Below are 24,055 nucleotides of genomic sequence, written 5' to 3'. Positions count from 1 at the left end.
CAAGCTTACAAGGTGTGCATTTTCAGAGCATGTTTATTTTAATGATCAATCAATTGATTGTGTTCTGGCTTGGAACCAACAAAGTGTACTTTCAGTTCTTTTGTATCGTTATCACAGTAAAAACACATTTCTCAAGGTTGTAAAGAAATAATACGGTAATAAAATAGTTTGAGTTTATGGGTTTATTTTGGGTTTGAAAGGTGTGTGTGTGTGTGTGTGTGTGTGTGTGTGTGTGTGTGTGTGTGTGTGTGTGTGTGTGTGTGTGTGTGTGTGTGTGTGTGTGTGTGTGTGTGTGTGTGTGTGTGTGTGTGTGTGTGTGTGTGTGTGTGTGTGTGTGTGTGTGTGTGTGTGTGTGTGTGTGTGTAAAATAACCTTTCTTGCCCATTCTGATGCTCAGTTTGAACTGCAGCAGATCAAACTTTTGCATGTCAAGGACCCCATATTGATATGTATATGGTCGCAGACCCCCTTCTGAAAAGGGTTTGTGCCAGGGACCCCAAGAAGAGAAGATTTAAGTTAAAAGAAATTCAGATGTATTAAAAAAATTCCAATACTTCTCTAGATTTAAAAAATAATAATACGAGCTCGCGTACGTGATCTGATTGTGATGCTAATATTAACTACTTTTGCTGGGGACCCCCTGTAACCCCCCCAAGGATCCCTGGGCGGTCCCACTTTGAGAACCACTGGTCTTCACCTTATCTACAGGCTAAATGCATTGAGTTGCTACCATTATGATTTGCTTATCGGAAATGGGCATTAATGTGCAGTTGTGTGTCTTATGAACTAGTGACTGGTGAGTGTATATTCACAATATTTGCCTACTGGCAGCATGCACAACAAGACATCTGGCCCTGATCAGCTGCGTTTGCTTTCTGCTACCTTAGCAATCGTGATGTCGTCATAATACACTGGCCAATCAGCACGCAGCTGTGACGGACCAACCTGGCATATAAATAAAGGTGTCGTCGCGGCCTACTGGTCATTACGACGCAAAGACTGCCGATACATGTGTAGCTATGGCCTCAGGCATCAAAGTAGCAGATTCGGTGCTTGATGTTTTCAACCACATGAAAGTGCGTAAGGCGCAGGAAAACAAGGAAGAGAAGAAGAGGAGGAAGAAGGTTGTCATGTTCTGCCTGAGCGAGGACAAACAGAACATTGTCCTCGACATAGGCAAAGAGATCCTGCTGGGCGACATCGGAACCACCGTCCACGACCCCTACCAGCATTTCGTAGATATGCTGCCCGCGAATGACTGCCGTTATGCTCTGTACGACGCATTCTATGACACCAAGGACACGAGGAAAGAAGAGCTGGTCTTCATCTTCTGGGCCCCGGATAGTGCTCCCCTGAAGAGTAAGATGATTTACGCAAGCTCAGTGGATACCGTCAGGAAGAGATTCGTAGGTCTAAAGCACAAGTGGCAGGTCAATTGTTTGGAGGATGTCAAAGATCGCCGCAATCTCGCTGAAAAGCTTGGCACAGAGGTAGTCACTCTAGAAGGATATCCTATAAATCAAAAAATATAGCCAAATCGAGACCCACCAGATACCATCTTTTTGGTTCAGCTGTTCATTCAAGTTCTCGCAGAGGTAGAATCAGGATCATGTATAGCACTTGTAGCACATGTTGACCACATGAAGTCCAAATCCACATTGGAGCCACGTCGTTCACATGTGGATCTTGAGATTCTTTTTTCCCCACATACCTTGTTGTATGTGACAGGGTTGTGTTGATGTGCTGCAAGTAAGCAAAACATGAAATTGTGTACATCAAGGAAATGGGTTGTTTTATTATTTTTGTTTCAATAAAACAGCAGTTTTAGAATCACAGCAGGGAAAAGAAGTACTTCCATGCAATTTCTTTTTCACATGTACGACGTATATTTTTTTAAATATCCACCCGTCTTCAACCTTTAACCAAAGTCGGGTCACGGAGGTAGCGGTTCTTTCAGGGAAGCCCAGACTTCCCACTCCCATGCAACATCTGGCCACATTAGGATCCTGAGGTTCAGCTCAACTCAGCTCTCTTTTCGTCGCAACAGTGCGGTCGAGTGAATGCAATACTGCCCCCGCTGCTCCAAATCTCCAGCTGATCTCACGCTCCAATCTCTCCCCCCCATCTGAGAACAAGACCCTGAGATACTTGGAACACCCTCACTTGAGGGTAAGGAGTAACGACTCATTCCCTACCAGGAGTGGGCTTTCATACTGAAAGTCTAGATCAAGCAGGCTTTTGCCCTTCTGCTCCACGGGAGGTTTCTGTCCTCCCCTTAGGACACCTGCGTTGACAGGTGTACCGCCCCAGTCAAAGTCCCCACCTGTCACCGTCCCCGTCGCGGGTCGCGCGTCTGGATTTAGAGATGCTGATCCTCATCACAGCTCCTTGACACTCAGCAGTGTGTCCTGAAGGTCATAGACCAATGCAATTATGCCATCAGGAGGTACCACGTGAACCTGCGAAAAGCAGGTTGATGAAGGTTGTGAGCCTGTGCCTCAAAATCCAGTGTGCATGATCACAAACGGTATAGGTGAAATTCGGGAATCAGATCGGGCTGGAACTGATCAGATCGGGCTGGAACTTTGCCCAGATTTGGACACGATATTTGGACATATCGCTGTTGTCAGGCAGAAACCTCTCATCTCCATATTCAAACTTTTTGTGTTTTTTCGTAGATTAACGTCCTACTTGATCATACTACACCGTCACACTATTTTTGAATTTGAATCCTGGAAAGTCACAGTTTTGGACGTATGAGGTTTCCACCCGACAGAGATATAGCACAGGGTCTTAGATCACACAATCATTTACGTAGACCCCAACATGGGCAAGCACATGGCGGTGATAACATGGACGCTAGCTGAAACAGAAACGTGCTCTTCTGAGGGTCACAACAGAGAGAGTAGCTGCATGGCAGTAATGGACTGCTTCTACTGAATAACAAAGATGGAAAATAATGTGTTTGTACGTCCAGATGCACATCTGGACCAAGTGCCACCTCTGTCAAACAAATGGGGGCACAGTGCTGAACCCGCCCCCACAGACCAACCCCTATAGACCAATCTGTGTACGTCTTTCCTCCGTTCATGTTTTATATTCCTTTTTGTCTGTATTCTGCTAAATTCACTTCCTTTTTTGCTCTTGCCGGATGCAAGGGATCATGGGGCTCGGTGGATATATTTACTGTTATGTTCCTGGTTGCCCTGACAAATTTTGAGTGGGTTTTTCCACTGTATAGTTTTTTTTGGCCAAATTCCTATAATTTGATTGCCTAATGTAAATGTTTAGCTTTTCTCAAGCTATGTTCATGCATATTCCATGGACCTCCCCTGCAACTTTCATGTAATTTAGACCTTATGAGTCCTAGAGGCAACATTTTACAGCATGTCCACTGACCAGAACAGATCACATTTTGTCAGCAATTCAAAAATTTAGTTTCGAGTGCTTACTGTAGCGCCCCCTATGGTCCAATCAATGGCATTTTTTGTTGGCCAGGTTATGTGACATCTGGACTATCGGTGTGCCGAAATGGACTAAAAGTTACGAACGAGTTATTGGACAAAATACAGGAGAACCGTAATAATAATCATTCCAGCAGATACAATCAGTTTCCCTGCTTTGTATAGTGGAACCCTGCCAACAAGTGTAGGACGATAGATAGATTGATTGATTGATTGAATACTTTATTAGTCAGAAATGTAAACGGCACGTGGTACAGTAAGACATTATAGCTAAAGAGATAACACAAAAACTCCAGGGGACTTGTTTCCATTGTAGTCCTATATATTCAATTCATCAACATAGCATACAAAAATTAACAATAGTTCATGTCATCAACAAATACAAACACTATATTATGTAGAAAATAAATTACATTTACTTGTGGTCTCCTGATAGATGTTTTTCAGGCCAATTTTGAAAGCAACCAGTGTTACACATCCATTAATGAATGGTGTCAGGGCGGCAGAGTAGAATGAGAACTTTCCCATGTTTGTTCTAAATGTTGGTGGTACCAGATCATGGTCGTTCCCTCTAGTGTTGTGGCTGTGGGTGTCACACATATTGAAGTAGTTTGACAGGTTTGAGGGCAGTGGTGGAAAGTAACAAAGTACATGTACTCAAGGTACTGTATTTAAGTAAAATTGTGAGGTATTTTTTACTTTGCTGGAGTATTTCCAATTTTCAATACTTTTACTTCATCTCAGGCAATATTGTACTTTTACTCCTACAATTATTTGAAAACTTTAGTTACTAGTTACTTTGTAGATTTGGATTATTACAAAACGTGAATTGACCACTTTAGCCTTATAGATACTTCAGCTAGCCGATCTACAAGCTCACAATGTGTCACAATCGCAACACATTTTGAGTTTTGAAGATCTGCTATCTTCAAAAGATTTGAATACATATTTAACTCGTGAAATTCTGCATAATGAGTACTTTTACTTTTGGTACTTTAAGTATATTTTGATGCCAGTACTTTTACTCAAGTACATTTTAATACCAGACTTTTAACTGAGTATTTCTATATTGTGGTATTGATACTTTTACTTAAGTAAAAGAATGTCGGTACTTTTTCCAACACTGTTTGAAGGTATTGAGGTCACTGTCTCTTTGACTATCTTAAATACCAATCCCAGTTATATGTGCTTACTGTAGAGCACAATGGTCTTATGTGAAATCTTCATAGAATGCTTAAAGCTTCAGCAAAGCTATTAGGACAGCTTGGACACAATGTTATGCTGTATTATTTTGCTGTTATCAGTGATGTAATGGTGCCCTCTTGAGGTCCGCTTCAGCAACAGTCATGTACTCTATTGTGTCTAGAATAGATGGACAGATGCAAGGTGCATGGTCTCATGCATGCAGGAATGCTTTAAAAACATGCGTTTATTGACAACTCCTGAACGTTGATTGTGTCAGGTTTACAGACATTTAGGTGGAGCCATTGAAAATGCTGACTACCTAAACCTGTCAAAAACATGTAATATGAACTTTGGAATCACTGTTTTTGTTTAACCCAGTGGTTCTCAGAGTGGGGTCCTTGGGGGGTGTTCCAGGGGGTCCACAGCAACAACAACTAAAAAGACATCATGGATAATTGGTCAAAGTCATTTCGACCACTTCACCCATTTATACATTGGCTATGCAAAAATAGCAGACTATAAGCGCAGATCTTGTACATATGTTGTAGCTCTGGTCCATAGAGCTACATATGTTGTACAGCTTGTATATTTGCTATTTTTGAACATTTAAAAAAAAACTTGAAAGTATGGGACATTTTGAATATTTTTTACACAAATCTTCTCTTCTGGGGGTTCCTGGCACAAAACATTTTCAGATGAGGGTCCGTGACCAAAATACACATCAATCTAGGGGTCCTTGACATGAAAAAGTTTGATAAGCACTTGTTTAATCCTCTCCCCTTCTCTGCTAATGACACTATGGCCCCCATTTAGAGGATCTGTGGTGCACTGTGCATGGTCTAAAAACATCCACTGTAAAATGAATGGACAAAGGGAGCCCCATTGGTTACTACAGACCGGTTTGAAGCCACTTTTTCGGCAAATTGAAATCCGCCATCTTTGAACTTCTCGTCCTGAAATGAAACCGGAAACGACTGCTATTGGCTGCAACCGCAGCGAGGGCGGGTTTTCACTCGGTAGAACCCTAGCTTGTAGATGTGCTATTTTCTCTAGTTTGGGTCCCGGGCAAACATCTGATTTCTTTCTTGGGTCTTGAGCTAAAACAGTGGTTTTCAACCTTTTTCGTGTCAAGGAACCCCAAATTGACACATATTAGCCCAGGGACCCCCATTTGAAAAGATATGCCAGGGATGGAATGGAATGGAACCAAATGGACCCGTTAGGGTCCATTTGGTTCCATTTGTACACTCTCAGAGTTAGACACACAAGGGTCAATTTGGTTCCTAACTATTAATTTGTCTGGGACCCCCTGGAACCCCGTCAAGGACCACTGGTGGTCCCCGGAGGACCACTGGTTGAGAACCACTGAGTTAAAAAGTTTGTGAACCACTGGTCTAAAGTGCATGCCCTGCTCAAAGGCGTTGTATCATAACTCTATGGGTTGTATTCAGTCTCTGTATTAGTCATGGGCGTGTTTTGGGCATAACATGAATTAGACCCATTCCCTTTTACTCCATGGACTTTGCATTGAAACTCAACGCATTCTCAGAACGTGGCAGCAGCACGTCAACACTGCTGGTGTGAAGTCAGTGTAAGAAGATAGATACCCATTTTAGCTGAACTGGCTCAGAGAAAAGCTGACAGTACTTCCATTATCCTTGATGTACAGTATAGTGCAGCATCTGTTGATTCCTTCACAGATAATGAGCTCATAATTGGATTGAGGGAACAGCTAATTACTATGAAAGACAGATATTCTAATGGAATTCATTGTACTGGAGTGCTGCAGAGTGAATCTGAAGATTCTGAACTAAAGGTCGTTGTCATTGAGAGAGCTATATAATTCATGTGAGTTCTACATGGTCATCAGCAGAGATGCCAGATTCAAGCACCAACTCTTCTTGAATCACGTGACTGAAACTGGGCTTCTCTGTTTTTTCCAGCGCTCCGTCCTCAAACATCATCTTATTCTTTGTGAACTTGATGTCCAAGCATCTGTAAATCTTTAACAATGGTCAATGGATACAACTGGACAGTTAGGTAATGTACTGCAGTTAATTGATCGATACAGTTATCGATCGATTGGCTACATTACAGTATATGATGAACAAATTGTGGCCTCGTTGTTGCCCTCTGTATCCAACCTCCTGGCTGCATCAGCCCTCAAATACCCGGGCGATCATTTATATCGCTGTTGTCGGGCAGAAAAATGTTAGTTTTTTTGTAAATGAATGCCTTACTTCATCACACATGGGTGTTGCACAAAAGTAGTGAAAATAGCAGATCTACAAGCACTCAACAATTTTAAAAAGGAACGGTTTTGGACTTAGAAGGTTTCCACCCAACAGCAACGATATGTAATGTAACATCAGACGATACATAGAAATACACACGGTTTCTTATTTCTTTGTATTTAGGCTGTTATTACTACAAAATGTACATGTGACAGTGGGAAAGGCATCTTCATAGATATTGATTGATTAACCACAACACAACCTACTAGATACTTGTATTGTGGAACTTGTATTTCTTTTACCAAAATCAAGTCAAATCAAAAAAGTAGAAACCAGTGGTATAATAGAATATTCAAATGGTCTGCTTTGACAAGAGACTGTGACTCTATATCTGCTGCTACATGTATATATAACCCACTCTTTTTTTTTTTACATCTGTAAACTTGTGATGTGATGTGGCAATTTGAGTATTCATGTAAATGTATGTTCATGGATCTTTCTGTGACTTCTAGATAAACATTAGAATGTTCTCTCTCCCTCCTCTGTAGTTATGTAACTGCTGGCTGCTTGGCTGCTCCAACACCTCGTTATCCACCGTCACCCCAGGGTGCTTCTGACAGAGCTGAGATAACATCTCAAGGTCGATCTCTCACCTACAGGTACTGTACCAGCAGAGTTATCCCAGTTACCTCTGGGAAGTTTAGGATTTAGTTGTTGCACTTTTCTTCTCCTGAACTCATCCATCCCCTGTTGTTGCAAGAGCTTGACATTTTATCTCACTTTTATGTCAAAAACAACAAAAGCAATAACAACACCTGGATCATTTTCAAATTAAGACGGACAAAAGTTTGCGCATCATTTGCCGTTTTTGTCAGCAACACCTCATCACAACCCTCACTTATTCCCAGAGACCTGACCTATACTACCTTCCCATTCTTCAGATAATCCTACTGTATGTTTTGAATGAAATATTAACAAATAAACTCACCTCAACTTCAGTTCAGGGTAGAGTGAAAGATTTATTGTGATTTTTCATAATAACTGTGCCACCCTAGCCGAAAAGTTAGGGTGCATACCACATGGGCTCTCTGTGCCAAGAAAACAAAAGTACTGACAGTTAACACGGAGGACAAAACCATTGCCACTGCGGACAGGACGTTGCTCGAGGCAGTCGAGGACTTCAAATATCTCGGGCCTGGACTGCTTCTTCAATGGAACAGGACCTGAAGGTCCGGAGGGCACTTGCCTGGTATGCCTTGCATGGGATGAGGAGAGTGTGGAAATCAGACATGGGAGAAGACCTCAAGAGGCGGCTGTTCATAGTTACAGTGGAGTCAGTATGGGGCTGAGACATGGACCCTCACAGCACAACAGGAAAGGGCCCTGGATGGAGTCTACACAAGAATGGCACTAGGTGTCACATGGACGGACCACATCAGAAATGTGGTCCTCTATGGGGGACCTACCACGGGTCACAGACAAAGTCAGAGAGAGAGGGGCACTGCGGGCACCCGGAACTAGTGGCAAGCAAACTGAGACTGTGGGAGCGAACCCAGGGCAAAGCCAGGAAAGGCAAGAAGCGCACCACCTACGTAGATGCACTGTAGCACGGCAGCTTAGCTAACAACACTGTAGAGCTCAAGACCCTGATGTTGGATAGGAGAGTGTGGAGGGCAACGATTCAGGAATCCCGAGTTGGTGTTGGCTAGACTGCACTCTCGCATCGCATTTGCTTGCATGTCACTACTCTACTCTCTCTCTGTGTTTCCTGTCTCTCAGTCTCTACACTGTATACAGTATGTCTATGTATCAAATAAAGGCTACCCCCCCTCATCATAAGCTGTTTTCTTTCTGATAGGCCTTATAAATAAGACCTGAGGCCGATTCTACAAATGTCTTCTAAATCAGTTGTTCTCACACTTTCAAGATTTTTTGGAAAATGTTCAAAAATAGCAGATGTACAAGCTCGCAGCGTGGCACAAAGTGACACACTGTGAACTTGCATATCTGCTATTTTTTAATAGCCAACGCAGAAATCTAAAATGATAGCTATCCAGCAGAAACCAAGTGTAATGAAATAGTTACATGATTTCGTCTCCTTTATTTAACTTTGAACATGGCTCCATATAGACACAACTATGAGACCCCTGATAACTTAATAAAAAAGTATGGTTTTTGGCATTACTACAAGGTTAATAGAAATCAATTGCTGTCAGTACTGTATGCCATGTCTCATCACCCTAAAACAAACTTCAATACAAGTATTAAGCAATCAGGTGACACTGACTGGAACTCTGAGGTTAAAGATGACCTTGGCAGCTGCACAGCATGCATAGAATTTGTGGATTGGAGCTTTTAAACAAAAGTGTTTTATGTTAACACCTGTATGTAGTGAGAGCTGTTAGTGCATCACCAGTAGAGGTGTACAGCAATGTCATTATCTGTATATGTTCAACCAATGATCTGTATCTGTATCGGATAGAAGACCAGAACATTTAGTCGAGGTTAGATCATTCATTTGACAGCCCTAAAAACCAACACATTTCAATGGTATTATTTTGCCGAGATGGCCACTTGGCCAGTCAGTTTGAGTAATGTCATTGCTATTCCACATAATGACGTCATCGCGCAACAACATCGCAATGTCGTCATCACTACCATGTCCTTTATAATGAATTGTTAAGTAAAGTAGGTCTCATTTAGCAAATTCATCTAGTCTTTAGTTACTTGCGTTGCTAATTTAGTTAACAACACTATACACAAGAGGAAGCCATGGCCACCGGAATCAGAGTCACGGATGACGTGATTGCGGTTTTCAATGACATGAAAGTCCGTAAAACTCAGGCCACAGAGGAAGAGAAGAGGCTTATCAAGAAAGCTGTGATGTTCTGCCTGAGTGATGACAATGAGACCATCATCATTGATCCTGGCAAAGAAATCCTGCTGGGAGACATAGGAACCAAAATCATGGACCCCTACCAGCACTTTCTGGAGATGCTGCCCGTAGACGACTGCCGTTATGCGCTGTATGATGCCACCTACGAAACCACGTTGGGGCGGAAGGAAGAGCTTGTCTTCATCTTTTGGGGCCCAGAGAGTGCACCCCTGAAGAGCAAGATGATGTACGCCGCCTCAGTAGATGCCATTCAGAAGGAGTTCTCGGGTCTCAAGCACGTGTGGCAGGTCAACGGTTTGGAAGACATCAAAGATCGAAACACTCTTGCTGACAAGCTTGGCGGTTCAGATGTAGTCAGTCTGGAAGGATCCCCTATAACTCAATAAATAAAGCCCCAGGCTTCAATCAAGGCCAGCTATTCATTCCAAATAGGTATAGAGGTTTCTCTCTACAGATATGTTAGAATGCATGAGGGATAATAAGTAGGGTGGCAGAAATCTCTTCAGGATGTCCGGTTAGAACAATCATTTTTGTTGGTACAGGTGATCCTAGCAGTGGTCTGGTCTGGTCGTTTTCTGTTATTGATGTGGGTAACATCAACCATAGGCAGAGTCACGAGATGACTTGGGGTTACTAGCTGTATTTGTCATATTTCTACTTGTTTTGGTCAAAATGATAATTTGTGGCACTTCTGTGAAAGGGGCGTGGGTGGGGCTAAAGTGACCATATCAAAATGCAAGTCTAACTTGAACTTGGTTCCTCGCAGCTCACAAGGAGCATGGATAGTGCACTAACTGGCTGAGACACTAGGCAACCACACACGTTTTTTTATTTTACATTTTTTGCAATTTATGCTTTTAGATAGGAGAGTAGCGAGGCAGGGAAGAGGGGGTACTCGGGTGGCTCACAAGGACCAAGATCAGTGCCACCCCATCCAATAGTATGTATTTATTTATTTGTATTTATTTATTTAATTGGCATTATGTTTATTTTGGTAGGAAGGATAGTGAGACAGGCACTCACAAGGACCTTATGGGGGGCACCCCATACAATAGTTTGATTTCTTAATCTTTTTAAATTTTTCGGCATTATGTTTTTGGCATTATACTTTATTTAGATAGGAAAGTGTAGCGAGATGGGTAACCAAGGGCAAGTGAGAGGGCAGTGACAGAGGCACCCGGGTTCCTCTCTCACTGCACTCTGAAGATATTGGATGAGGATCCAATAGTTTTTGTTTGTTTTTGTTTTTTGGCAGTATGCTTTATTTAGAGAGGGAATGGTAGCGAGACAGGAAACCAGGGGTAGTGAGAGGACAGGACCTCAGTTCCTAAGTGACTCACAAGGACCATTTTGGTCAGTGGTACTGACCATAACGGTCCAATAGTTCGTTTTTTTATTGTTTTGTTTCGATGTAATGTTTTGGCATTATGCTTTATATGAAAGGGCAGGGCAGTGAGAGGGGGCAAACATGCGAGACATGTCGGGAGTCTGATTCAAACGCATATTGGTCTCGCGTAGCCAGACAACTATTCCACAATCTCCGAATGCTATATAGAGTCTGGAAATACACCTCCCGAAATCTGAGAGAGGAAGCTGGCACTTCCATTCACGAAAATATATTAAAAAACATCTTTACATTTGATTTTTTGATTTCCATTTCTGCTAAGCAGCAAGCTATATATGCTTAGATGGTTTTGATTTATATTTGGATACATTTGCGCTACTGTAAAGACAAAACGGAAGTGAGTAGGAGGCTTCACATCCGCTTTATATTTTAATCATGATCAGAGCTTCCGAGTCCCAGACTGTGTGACCGGACAAAAATTGTGGGAGGCAACAGTGGCCACGCAAGACTAAACGCATATGGACAAGCACTCCAATATTCTTTTTATTTATTCATTTTATTTAGAGGTATGGACCTTCCAGCCCATGCACTGAACCCCTCTACTCTGGGTTCAGGATGTGGTTGTTATACTCCACAGTGCCTGGCTGTGTCAAATAGAGGAGGTACTTGGAGTTTGATTTTGAACTCTGGTCCATAAACTAGATGGTCAGGCTGCTACCAGGCGGCAAGGACGCTCCGCTGGATTTTAGGCCAAATAGGAAGTCATTGTCAGAATGCACATTTAGCCCAGCAGATGTTGCTAATTCCCCTTCTGCTGGCTGCAGAAACATTTTTACTCAATTCAAGTGAATGAGGTTTTGGCTGGACTTACACTTATACTTAATTTTATTACCTTAGTAAACATTTTCATAAATACTTTGTTTTCAATTGCTAGTTTAAAGTCTTTTTTCAATTATCATGATATGCCTTTAGTTGCGTTTAATTAATGATAAAGTAGGGTATGTTTCTAGGGCTTCTACTGGTTCTTCCGAGTGAAGACCCGCCCTCGCTGCGGATGCAGCCAATAGCAGTCGTTTCCGGTTGCCTTTCGGGACCGTAAGTTCCAAGATTGTGGATTCGCCTTCACCTTTAGATGTCAAGGCGGCCTGGAAATGGTTGTTTTCATATTTGGCTGTGTCATGTCCGTGGTGTCCACGCATGCCTGCAATGCTCCAGGTCAGGGGCCCCTCACTCCATCTGGATGTGTTAAATATGTGTAATACTTCCATTATCTGATGTGTTTGTTGAGTCTGTATGAAAAACAAATATTGATATACAAATCATGGGGTAAATGAGGGTATGCTTCATGTGTTACAAAGTCATGTTTTTGTTCCTTAGAAAAAAAAGGTTGAGAAAAAGAACATTCAAAGATAAGAAGGGGTAAATGAAAGTATGCTCTGTGTACTGTATATAGGATGGACTGAACCACCTGACACCCATCCAATAGTTTTTTGTTTTGTATAAATCTTTAGCATTCTACTTTAGAGAGAAGATTGTTGTGAGACAGGAAACCGAAGGCAGTGGGAGGGAAGACATGTGAAATTCAGGCCCGGCGGCTTAATGCACAGGACCAGACTACTGCAAGTAACGGCGCGGAAACACTGTCCGGAGGCAGCCGAAACAGCGTTACATCGGTGCGTAAATGCGTCTACAGCGAGCAACGAGGTCATAGCCCAGGGCACCATGAAGGGTTCATTCGGGCCCTGGCGAGATGTGATGAGATTCATATTCAAACTCGGGTTCTCGCAACTCACAAGGACCATACGGTCAGTGCAACAAACCAATAAAACGATAGTTTTTATTTTTTTTACTTTTTTTCACACTTTATAGAGAGGAACTAGTTTAGGGTTAGGCACCCAGAGAGAGAGAAAGAGAAAGATACCGATGGCGGAGAGAGTCAGATTCAAACTCCTCATGGGTCACAAGAAGTATCAGTCACAGTGCAGCACTAACTGGCTTAGCCACCATGGAACCCGTCCAACCTTTTTGTTTAACTTTTTTTGTGTGCATTTTATTTACATAGGAAAGTGTAGCAAGCCAAGAAACCAAGGGAAAGTGAGAGGGGAGACATTTAAGACAATAGGAGTCTGATTCAAACTCAGTTCCTCATGACTCAAGGAGCATAATGCTCAGTGTGCCACACAGTTTATTTAAAGATATATAATTGTATTGTTTAGGAGAGTGTAGAGAGACAGAACTAGACTTGATGGGCAGATTCGGACTTGGGTCCTTATTTGTTTCCCCCTATTCTCCCAATTTAGTCATTATGACAATTCCCTGATTTCCTCATACACTTGCCATTATTAGATTTGTGTGTGTGTGTGTGTGTGTGTGTGTGTGTGTGTGTGTGTGTGTGTGTGTGTGTGTGTGTGTGTGTGTGTGTGTGTGTGTGTGTGTGTGTGTGTGTGTGTGTGTGTGTGTGTGTGTGTGTGTGTGTGTGTGTGTGTGTGTGTGTGTGTGTTTTTCTGGACCTAATCTCGCAAACCACTGTACCGATCAACACCAAGTTTCTTGTGCACAGTGCCAATGGGGCTGTCACGATCATGAATTTGATGATTGTCATACAAATAATTGCGATTAACAATTTAATTGTGGTTCTAGCATTGACCATTGGAACATACAGTATGAATTCAAATGAAATTTCTGTTTTGTAAACACAAATTGCACGGGGCAGACAATGACAAATAACTTAAAGAAAGAAAGAAATGACTGACGGATTACAATTTTATATTTTCAAAATATTTTAACAATTGTAGAACACAATGAGTCGATGCAACGCGTTGTGAGCTTGTAGGCCAACTATTCCCACATTAACAAATTGTTTGTTTAACAATTATTAAATATATGGCCTATTTTGGCAATAGTAGGCCTACATTATTTATTTTCATTATTGGTATTGCCATTGTGGGGGTGGCCATAGCTGAGTGGTTAGTGAGCCCGCCTAGGGAGCCAGAGGCCCTGGTTGCCCCAGGTACGATTCCAGGCCACGCCAGCATATGTGTCGATGAAATGAAATTTGTCCCTGAGCAAGACTCTTAACCCCTATTTGCTCACAGGCCCTCATTGGAAACAAGCCCGCAAGGACTTTCATGAACGTCCTGTTAAAAGGAATTATCTTATCTTTATTGTCAGTCATTTAAGTTATTTGTCATATCTGCCTCGTGCAATATCTGCTTACTAAAAGCCAAACATAAATGTAATTATGTTCCAGTGCCCAAAGGAAAAACACAATTAAATCGTTAATCGCAATTACTTGTATTAATTGTATCAAGTAAAATGTCATGATGGTGACAGCCCCTAAGGCCAACCCATATTCCACCAATAAGTCTCAGCTACATATCGTTAGCCTCATAGCATAATTGCCTAACTAATCTTTTGGTCAAATTGACATTTTTGCCTAGCTCTACTCTCCTAACACTGCTGCATCATTGTGCCTTATTGCCTATGTCCTGACCTAAGCCAATCAGAATGCTTGTTACATTCCAAAATGACTTAGGCAGAAAGTATACATTTCTGCCTAAGTTTTGACTTGGGCAGAAATTATTTTGAATATAGCAAGCATTCTGATAGGCTGAGAACATTGGCAATAAGGCAGGATGAATCAGCAGTGTTAAGAGAGTAGAGTTAGGCATCTGCCTAACTCTACTCTCTTAACACTGCTGATTGAGGCAGAATTTGTTTTTTAGTTTCTGTCTAAGTCATCTAGTGACTAGACGGCTCGGCCTATAGGGGCCTGTAGGGTTGGGTATGTAAAGAAATATGTGGCAAACAAATCGAAACCAGTTAATTTCAAACTAGAAAAAGGGTGCCATTTCTTCTTAAGCCTTTCACGGCCATCGGACACTGCATTCATGATTTGAGGATTTTTTTTCCAAAAATGTGATTTGCTAAATTAGACCTGCTGGTGGCGCTATAACAGGTCAATGTGAAGGGGGGCATGTATGTGCAGAATTTCACGGATATAGCACGCTGCGTTCATGTTTTGAGGCATTTTGTTCAAAACGGACCAATCCTGCAAACTTTGGAAGCCAATGTTAGCCAATCGGAATATGAAATATCGGACAGATCCATCAGAATCACATGACTATGGAGATACTGTGTACCATTTTGCATGATTTTTGGACAGAATCTGAAGTAATAATATAAAAAAATGGGTTTTGCACAAATCGGCCTCCTGGTGGCGCTATAACAGGCCCATGTGAAAAATTGGGGGCAAAGGTTCTGAATTGGCATCCAGGGAGTGTGTGTGCAGTTTCGCAGCGACCGGGCCAACGGTGCCGGAGATTAGCTGCTCGCAGACAGATGGACACACGGACGGACGGACGGACGGACGGACGGACGGACGGACGGACGGACGGACGGACAGACACACACACGGACGGACAGGGTGCAAAACATAGTCTCGGCCATGCCTTTCGGCCTGGCGGAGACAATAATATGTTTTGCTGAGGTGGCCAGTAAGTTCGAGTGATGTTCATTGTGCATTCTACGTCATGATGTCATCACACATTGTCATCACGACCATGTAATTGTCCCTTTAAAGTGAATTGTCAAATGAACAAACCATCATTAGCGAGGATGGCTTAATGATTTAATAGAGCTGGATTGTTGTACTTGATTTCTCCCCTGATATGCCGCTGTCTGCCTTTTCTGAACCTCTCTGCCTGACCAGGGGCTCTAGACTGTGACAAAAGTGTGTGTGCAAGGTAACATTTCAACGGACTGCATTAGTGTTCTTCAAGCGACTGTCTTAATCATTGACTCACGTTTTCATGAGAAGCCAACATGCGAGTTTGTGGCGAGCTGTTCGCCTGTAGATCCGGAAAGTTGCAGATTTGATTATATTATATATATTATATATTATAATATTAGTCAGGCGAAGCTGAGTTCAAACATTACAGTACAAACATTAACCAACAGTTACTAACAGAAACTGTCCATGCTACAAATAAGTTAATAATTTAGTTGGAACTTGGCAACCATGACATCCAAAATAAAATACTCCAATCGGCGCGCAGCTGTGAGGCAGCAATCTGGCTTGTTTGGGGATATAAATAAACATGTCATCACAGCCTCATTCAGTTCTCGACAAACAACGATCAGTAAACTATAATACCAATGGCCTCCGGAATCAAAGTGGCAGATGAGGTGCGTGCTGTTTTCAACAACATGAGGGTCCGTATCCGTAAGGCTCATTCTGCCGAGGACAAGAAGAAGAGAAAGAAAGCTGTTGTGTTCTGCATGAGCAAGGACAAGAGGATGATTGTCCTTGAGGAAGGAAATGAGATGCTGCTGGGAGACATAGGAACCACCATCCGGGACCCCTACCAGCACTTTGTACAGATGCTGCCTGCAAACGAATGCCGCTATGCTCTGTATGATGCCACCTATGGAACCAAGAAGGCAACAAAGGAAGAGCTAGTCTTCCTCTTTTGGGCACCAGATGGGGCGTCGACGTCAAGTAAGACTATTTACGCCAGCTCATTAAATGTCATTAAGAGGGAATTCTCAGGTCTCAAGCATAAGTGGCAGGTCAATAATTGGGAAGACATCAAAGATCGGCGTAGCATTGCTGAAAAGCTTGGCGGTGCAGAGATAGTCACTCTGGAAGGATGGCCTGTATAGAGGATTAAATCTAGCCCCAGGCTTCAATCGAAGCCAATTCTAATCTACAATTAAATAATGTAGATAATAGTTTTTTTGTTTGTTCTTTTACAAAATATGTTCTGTAGATGTAATATAGATAATAGGCCTAATTCGTTTTTTTCCCCCTTCTTTTTTAAAGGTAGGGTAAGTGATATTTTTTGGGTTAAAACAAAACGTTTTTTTGTTAAAAAGTTAAAGCTGTATATTCTGATGGTAATCCTTGCTATAGTGTATTTGTTCAGTAACAGGGGTCTCCCTGTCTCTCCAGCTCTTAAATACATTAAAATACATTTTCAGGTGACAATATTTCAGCCAATCAGAAGAGAGTACCCATATCAGCTAAATTTTTATATTGTTCCAGTTCCAATTTTGTCTGCTATTTTTTTTTGTCATCACTTGTTTAAATGTATCCTGAATGAATTCTCTGTCCTGATTGGATACAATTGGTATCCCGACCTGACAATGCATTTTCTGTTTAATAAAGAGCTGGAGACATATGGAGACTCCTGTTACTGAACAAACAATCTATAGCAATGAGTACTGTCAGAATATAGAGCTATTGTAACGGTACTCCCTAGGCTAGGCAGGACAAGTAAACATTTAGATGCGGCAAGTAGAGCCTGCAGGATAAGTAGGGAAAAACCTTAACGTCTGTTCGTTGAATATGGTAACTCTCAGAGTTACGGACCTTTAAAGGAGAGAGAGAGAGAGAGAGAGAGAGAGCGCGAGAGAGAGAGCGCGAGAGAGAGAGAGAGAGAGATACTGCATTGCTTATTTCTCACCTCCAATGTTTTCAGATACATAATATTGTAATACACTGTTTAAGTTTAAAACGAGTAATATACCGTCTGGCCGTCATCTTGAGTTGTATAAAGAACGCTGCAGCCCAAGAGTGTCTCCAGGTGCGAGTGGAGCATGAACTAAAAGAATCAAACAGGTGAATGAAATCATGATTCATATATTAACTATGTCATGACGCAGTACATTTGCATTTGAGGAAAACAATTAAATTAAACTTTTAGGGAAAACGTATAATCCTTCAAGGTCCCATATGGACCACTGGTTTGCGACCCCTTACATGACATTGAGAAACAGTTTCTTATACATTGGTCTCTGCTACCATAGCAACCATGACATAAAAATAAAATACTCCAATCGGCGCGCAGCAATTTGGCTTGTTTGGGGATATAAATAAACGTCTCATCACAGCCTCATTCAGTACCCGACTAAATCAACCGTCCCTAATCGATAATACTAATGGCCTCCGGAATCAAAGTGGCAGATGAGGTGCGCGTTGTTTTCAACGACATGAAGGTCCGTAAGGCTCATTCTGCCGAGGACAAGAATAAGAGAAAGAAAGCTGTGATGTTCTGCATGAGCAAGGACAAGAGGAAGATTATCCTTGAGGATGGAAATGAGATGCTGCTGGGAGAAATAGGAACCACCGTCCAGGACCCCTACCAGCACTTTGTAGAGATGCTGCCCGCAGACGAATGCCGCTATGCTCTGTATGATGCCACCTATGCAACCAAGGAGACGACAAAGGAAGAGCTAGTCTTCCTCTTTTGGGCACCAGATACTGCGTCGCCGTCAAGTAAGACTATTTACGCCAGCTCATTAGATGCCATTAAGAAGGAATTCTCAGGTCTCAAGCATAAGTGGCAGGTCAACGGTTTGGAAGACATCAAAGATCGGCGTAGCCTTGCTGAAAAGCTTGGCGGTGCAGAGATAGTCACTCTGGAAGGATGTCCTATTGGGGGAAAACAATAGGACAACACTAGACAACATCAGACAACATCTAAGGGGTTCAGCTGTTCGTTCCAATTTGGTAGGCTACAAGCAGAACCAGGATCAAAATTCAGGATCAAGAATGATATAGTTACCATAGAAACCATGACATAAGTGAACTCACACTGGACCCAAACAGCAAAGAGAGCTCTCTCTCTCTATCTGAGAACAACAGAAAGTTGATCCGCATGAGAGAAGGTCCTATCCTCATATGAACTTATTTGATTCCATTCCACAGGTTATGAAACTCGTATTCACTGAGATTCGAAATCTGTCCCTCGCGAGACACGACTCACAAAGAGCATACAGACCCCATCCAATAGTTATTTTTATTTTTATTTTTTTCAGCATTTTGTGTCATTTAGGAGAACCTAAAATGTTTTTTAAATAGTTTTTTTTTTGCCATTTTACTTTATTTAGATAGGATTGTTTAGCAAGACAGGAAACTGAGGGCAGTGACCTCACTGCCCTCGGTTTCTTGGGAGACATGACGAGTTTATGGTCAGTCCAATAGTTCATTCATTCGTTCGTTCAAACGTTTGTTTTTATTTTGTATTTGTCTAGTATTTTTTTATAATTGTTTTGTTTGTTATTTAATTGTTTTTTGGAATTTTATGCTTTATTTAGAAAGGATGGGATAGCAAGACAGAAACACCAAGTCAGTAAGTAGTCGGGTGTAAATGTTATAGAACTAATATAACTTTATTGGAAAGAAACAAAAAAACTAGAAAAAGTGCTCCTCGGAGCACTGCCATACCCCTAGTGGTTGAAATCTGAAGATCAGAGCTCTACGTCACACTAAGCTTGGCCAATCAAAAAGAGCCAGGGACAGGGAGGAAAAGAGGGACAGACCGGGAGGAAAAACGTTGAATCGGGAGGAAAAACGTTGACCGGGAGGAAAAGAGGGACAGACCGACAAAGCCTCATGTAGGCCGACCCCCTGGGTCTGGCAAAAACTCAGGGAGGGAAGGCGCAGAAATACCTCAGTCCATGACCACCTGACGAGTCATATTTTAAATCTGGTTTTCAGAGCCACCAGGCACCCACCCCATCCAATTATTTGTTTATTTGTTTGTTTGTTTATTTATTTATTTAAACTATATCATTTTATGCTTTATTTAGATTATATTTGATAGGAGACAGGAAACTGAGGGCAGTGAGAGGGGAGACATGCAACATCAGACTCAGATTCAAACTTGCTTCCTCACAACTCCCTTGTGAGCAACTCACTGAGCCACCAGGCACCCCCAATAGATATTTATTTTCTTTCTTCATTTCTTTCTTTCTTCTTTCAGGACAAGGCAAGACAAGACATGATGGGAGTTGAATTCAAACTTGTCATCAAGACGCACAAGGAATGTGGTCAGTGCACCCAACCAATCATTTTTTTGTTTATTATTATCATTATTATTTTATTATTGTATTTTATGTGTTCATTTTGGAGCATTGTATGCCTTATTTAGATACGATAGCGAGACAGGAAAGACATGACGGGAGTCATGATTCAAACTCGGTTACCCTTATCCAGTAGTCAGGTCCTTTAGGCCTACTACCACCCAATTTGTCTTATGCCCCACTTTTTTTAAATACATTTAAACAAGGGAACCAGGGGACCTGGTACTGCCAGACCCCTAGTGGTTGAAATCTGAATGGCCGCAAATCTGAATGGTTTCTAAACTACGTCACGCTAAGCTTGGCCAATCAAAAAGAGGGACATGTAAGATAGCAAAAGGGGACCGACAAAGCCACATGTAGGCCTGACCCCCTGGGTCTGGCAAAATAATGGCTTATTTTGGAAATCCAAGATGGTGTCCATTTTCCAAGATGGCTGCCAACGTGGCCTCCCAAAGTTTGATTGTTTTCAGTAGAAACAGGAAAGGTGTGTAGTTTGCCAATTTGAATGATCTTGGTGTTAATTAGCATGTTTTAAAATATGCTTGTATACATTACAGTAGGCCTACATGTGGAAAATCTGTCAAATCGAGAATGGACTGCTTGTTTTTCCGGCTCGGCGTGAGAGACGGAGCGAGTGGGAGGCTTTGATATTATTATTCCGACATTCTGTTGGTCCGACTGGTCCCATTATAACTAACCCTAGCCGGGGCGTCCTCCTCAGCTCCGGGGGGGCCAGGTCGGAACCCCGATTCGTCGTTAGCGAGTGCTCCTTTCTTGAGATCGCTATTTATTTAGTTATTTCATCAACATTCATTTCACATGACAAACATTTGTTTGATTGTAAAGTAATTAAAGTGTTTATCCATTTTTGGACCACTTCAAAGGGAGGCAGCGTTATCAGAAACTCAAACCCAACATGGAGGTCATGTCTTCTACATCAGTGACTTCAACCAGCTATAGTTATTATTGAGTGTGACAGGTGACAGCCCTTCGTAGGTACGATGACCCTTGAATAGGAAACACTCTTTTCAATATAACTCATGAAGCAGACAAACAAGCCTTGCTTGTTATGATGTAGTAAAACTATTTCAGGAAACTCATATCTAATTTCCTGACCATTTCTTAATTAGTCCTTGCTTTCATCCACTGCATGTTATCAATGTGATATTGATGCGACGTGTGTTATATCAGTCCAACTCAACATACGATATCTGTATCCTGTAACTTTAACATAACTAACTCCTTACATGTAACAAAATTGTAACACAAAAAGTACAGTAAAAACGTTGTGTGCGTGCACAGGGTCTCTGTCTCTGAAGAAGGGGAGCTTCTTATATTGAATGATATATTTAAAATCTGCAACTCTATAAGTTATAAGCTGGCAGTAAGAAGAGGGTCCGGTAAAAAAAATAAGAGTTACAATTGGGTTCATAGAGTTGATGTTTTTACAGTTGTTGTCTTGCCGTCAAAATAGGGCTGATAGTAGAGTGTACAAATGGAACCACTTATGGGTCCATTTGGTTCGATGTGTACACTCTCAGATATAAACAAACACTGAGGATTGTACAGTGTAGAATCCCAGAGATCTTAAAAAAAAGAGGGAAAGAATTGTACAAAATGGGGGTTCATGTCCTAATGCATATCAAACTGGGAGTCCTTGTTAAAAAAGGTTGAGAATCACTGACTGCATGCAGCCAGGGCCAACACGCCCTCATCCACAGTGTCCCTTTTGACTGAGGAGAATGTTCCTGACTTGAACACCTTTCATTCTACGGGACTCCCTCTTTCCTTGGTGTTTGGCCTTGATTGCGCTTAAACCCTAACATTTAACTTCACTAAAACCATGTCTAACCCTAACCCTAACCTCACAAACACTATGCCTAACACTAACCTTAATCCTAACCTCACAGAAATAATGCTTAAACCTAACCTCAAAACCCTGTCCACCTGGGTGAAACACCTGGGAAAGACAGGTGGAAAGACCTTCATTCCACAGTGCTGGGCTCCACCTACATCATTCAGCAGATCATCTCCAATCATCAGTGCCTCATGTAGTTGAATCCCCAGGTCAGCAAGAGCGCTCTGGAAAAACATAGTGGATGGTTTGCCGATAACCTCCGCCTTTACATCACATGCATACTCCAAAGCCTTCTTAAAGACACCAACATCCAATGTAAGACCATCCGTAGCTTTATAGTACCTCCCTTTGCCCAGAGAGAACAACACAGGCTTCTCCAGGTCTATGAGAATCCGGAAGGTGTCATTCAGGTTCTGGTAGGAGAACTTCTCTGCCGCGTCGCCTATGACCACGCAATTTGGGTTGGTCTTGTCAACCCTGTCAAACTCAGGGACTACACCGTCATCAACCAGCAGGTGGGGACGTAAGCCTCTATCGTTGAGGACAGCTACGGCTGCTGGGGCTGCAGAGAACACCCCGGACACACTGATGTTAAAGCCCATTCTCTGAAGGTTTGCGACAAACCGCAGCCTTGAGCTTTTTCACAGCTTCAACCGAGCCAGGAATGGGAACCCCACCGTACACTCCACTGTCATAAATAACACCACACATGTCTAAAAGGACACCTTTGAGATGTTTTGCAGAGTGTGCCCAGCTGGTGTCAGCCATGATTCAATGTTGTTGAGGCTCAACACTGATAACAACAGGGATCTTGGGCATGGAGAACCGTTGATCACATACATATTGATGACATCAGAGTCCCCCATATTTGGGGCTTTGTCGATTTCTAGATATCTTTGGAGAACCGCTGATCTGACTGACGTCCCACACGGTACCGCGGGAAATTTGCAGTATATGATTAGTCAGGTTTTATTTAGAAGTTCACCTACTGGGAGGAGGAGGTCCACAGATCTATGGTCTGTATAGCCTATGTTCGTAAATGTGTGTTTGATCGCTACTACCATAGCAACTGTGACATCATCAAAATACCATGTCCAATATTATATATAAACAGGGATATAAATATAATCATCACTTAATTCAACTTTTTGCTCGAATACACAAGCACCGATATACAGGAATAGCAATGGCCTCCGGAATCAAGGTGTCGGATGAAGTAATTGAAATTTTCAATGACATGAAGGTCCATAAGGCGGGGGCCACTGAGGAGGACAAGAAGAAGAGGAAGAAGGCTACGATGTTCTGCGTGAGCGACGACAACGAGACCATCATCCTTGACGTCGGCAAAGAGATCCTGCAGGGAGACATAGGGGTCACCGTCAAGGACCCCTACCAGCGCTTTCTGGAGATGCTGCCTTCAGACGACTGCCGCTATGCACTGTACGACGTCAGCTATGAAACCAAGGATTCATCAAAGAAGGAAGACTTGGTCTTCATCTTCTGGGCTCCAGAGGGTGCGCCCCTGAAAAGCAAGATGATTTATGCTAGCTCAGTAGATTCCATTAGGATGATATTCACAGGTCTCAAGCATGAGTGGCAGATCAACAGTTTGGAAGACATCCAAGATCGGCATACCCTAGCTGAAAAGCTTGGCGGCGATGAGGTAATCAGTCTGGAAGGAAGCCCTTTAAGTCATCCAGCTTAAAGCTCCAGGGCTTTAATCGAGGCCCGCAGACAATCTGATGGGTTCAACTGTTCATTCCAATTTGGTATAGATGGAAAGAAGGGCAGAGGCAGGACCATGATAATTTAGTGATGATGAGCAACAAAGACTTTACGAACTAAAGCACGATGTAAATGTATGAAATTCCAGATGATCAAGGAGGAAGAAGGTTCTTATGTGTGTGTGACCCTGGGTACAAACTGCAAACAGAGAAAGAGTTCTGTCTAAGAACAACAGAAAGTTGATGGTTCCGCAGATGCGTGGAAATAAAATAGCCGATCTATAAGCTTGTTTAGCTTGTATATTGGCTATTTTCACAATGTTTGCCTCTTTATAGTATTTGACAATTTGGCCAATGTCTGTTTTTATAGTATTGTTTGTTGATTACTTTTGCTGTAATGGTCTTTCTTTTCTTTCTTTTCTTTTGTTTTTGGATATTAAAAGGTCTTACAAGTCCTTAAATTGTCACTTCACTGTCATCT

At 42.2% G+C, this 24,055-nt stretch overlaps 2 protein-coding genes and 1 pseudogene across 3 annotated transcripts; 2 read left to right on the top strand and 1 right to left on the bottom strand.

The window, feature by feature from the left end:
• Positions 1-1,019: 1,019 nt before the first annotated feature.
• LOC308073379 (cofilin-1-like) lies at positions 1,020-1,532 on the top strand (the record flags this gene model as incomplete). Its single annotated transcript, XM_080412250.1, has 1 exon — positions 1,020-1,532. The coding sequence occupies one exon, from the start codon at positions 1,020-1,022 to the stop codon at positions 1,530-1,532; it is 513 nt and encodes a 170-aa protein (XP_080268376.1).
• Positions 1,533-9,655: 8,123 nt separating this feature from the next.
• On the top strand, positions 9,656-23,555 carry LOC308073378 (uncharacterized protein; the record flags this gene model as incomplete). Its single annotated transcript, XM_080412249.1, has 4 exons — positions 9,656-10,153; positions 16,354-16,624; positions 18,086-18,279; positions 23,253-23,555. The coding sequence occupies 4 exons, from the start codon at positions 9,656-9,658 to the stop codon at positions 23,553-23,555; spliced, it is 1,266 nt and encodes a 421-aa protein (XP_080268375.1).
• Positions 18,451-22,618, bottom strand: LOC308105795 (phospholysine phosphohistidine inorganic pyrophosphate phosphatase-like; annotated as a pseudogene). Its single transcript has 2 exons — positions 21,923-22,618; positions 18,451-18,559 (listed from the first exon to the last, which is right to left on the bottom strand). The product of its transcript is annotated as a phospholysine phosphohistidine inorganic pyrophosphate phosphatase-like (transcript).
• Positions 23,556-24,055: the final 500 nt, after the last annotated feature.

This window comes from Gymnoscopelus braueri (genome assembly GCF_963280865.1).
Source record: "Gymnoscopelus braueri genome assembly, chromosome: 18".
NCBI lineage: Eukaryota > Metazoa > Chordata > Actinopteri > Myctophiformes > Myctophidae > Gymnoscopelus > Gymnoscopelus braueri.
This window is presented reverse-complemented; position numbering and strand designations above follow the sequence as displayed.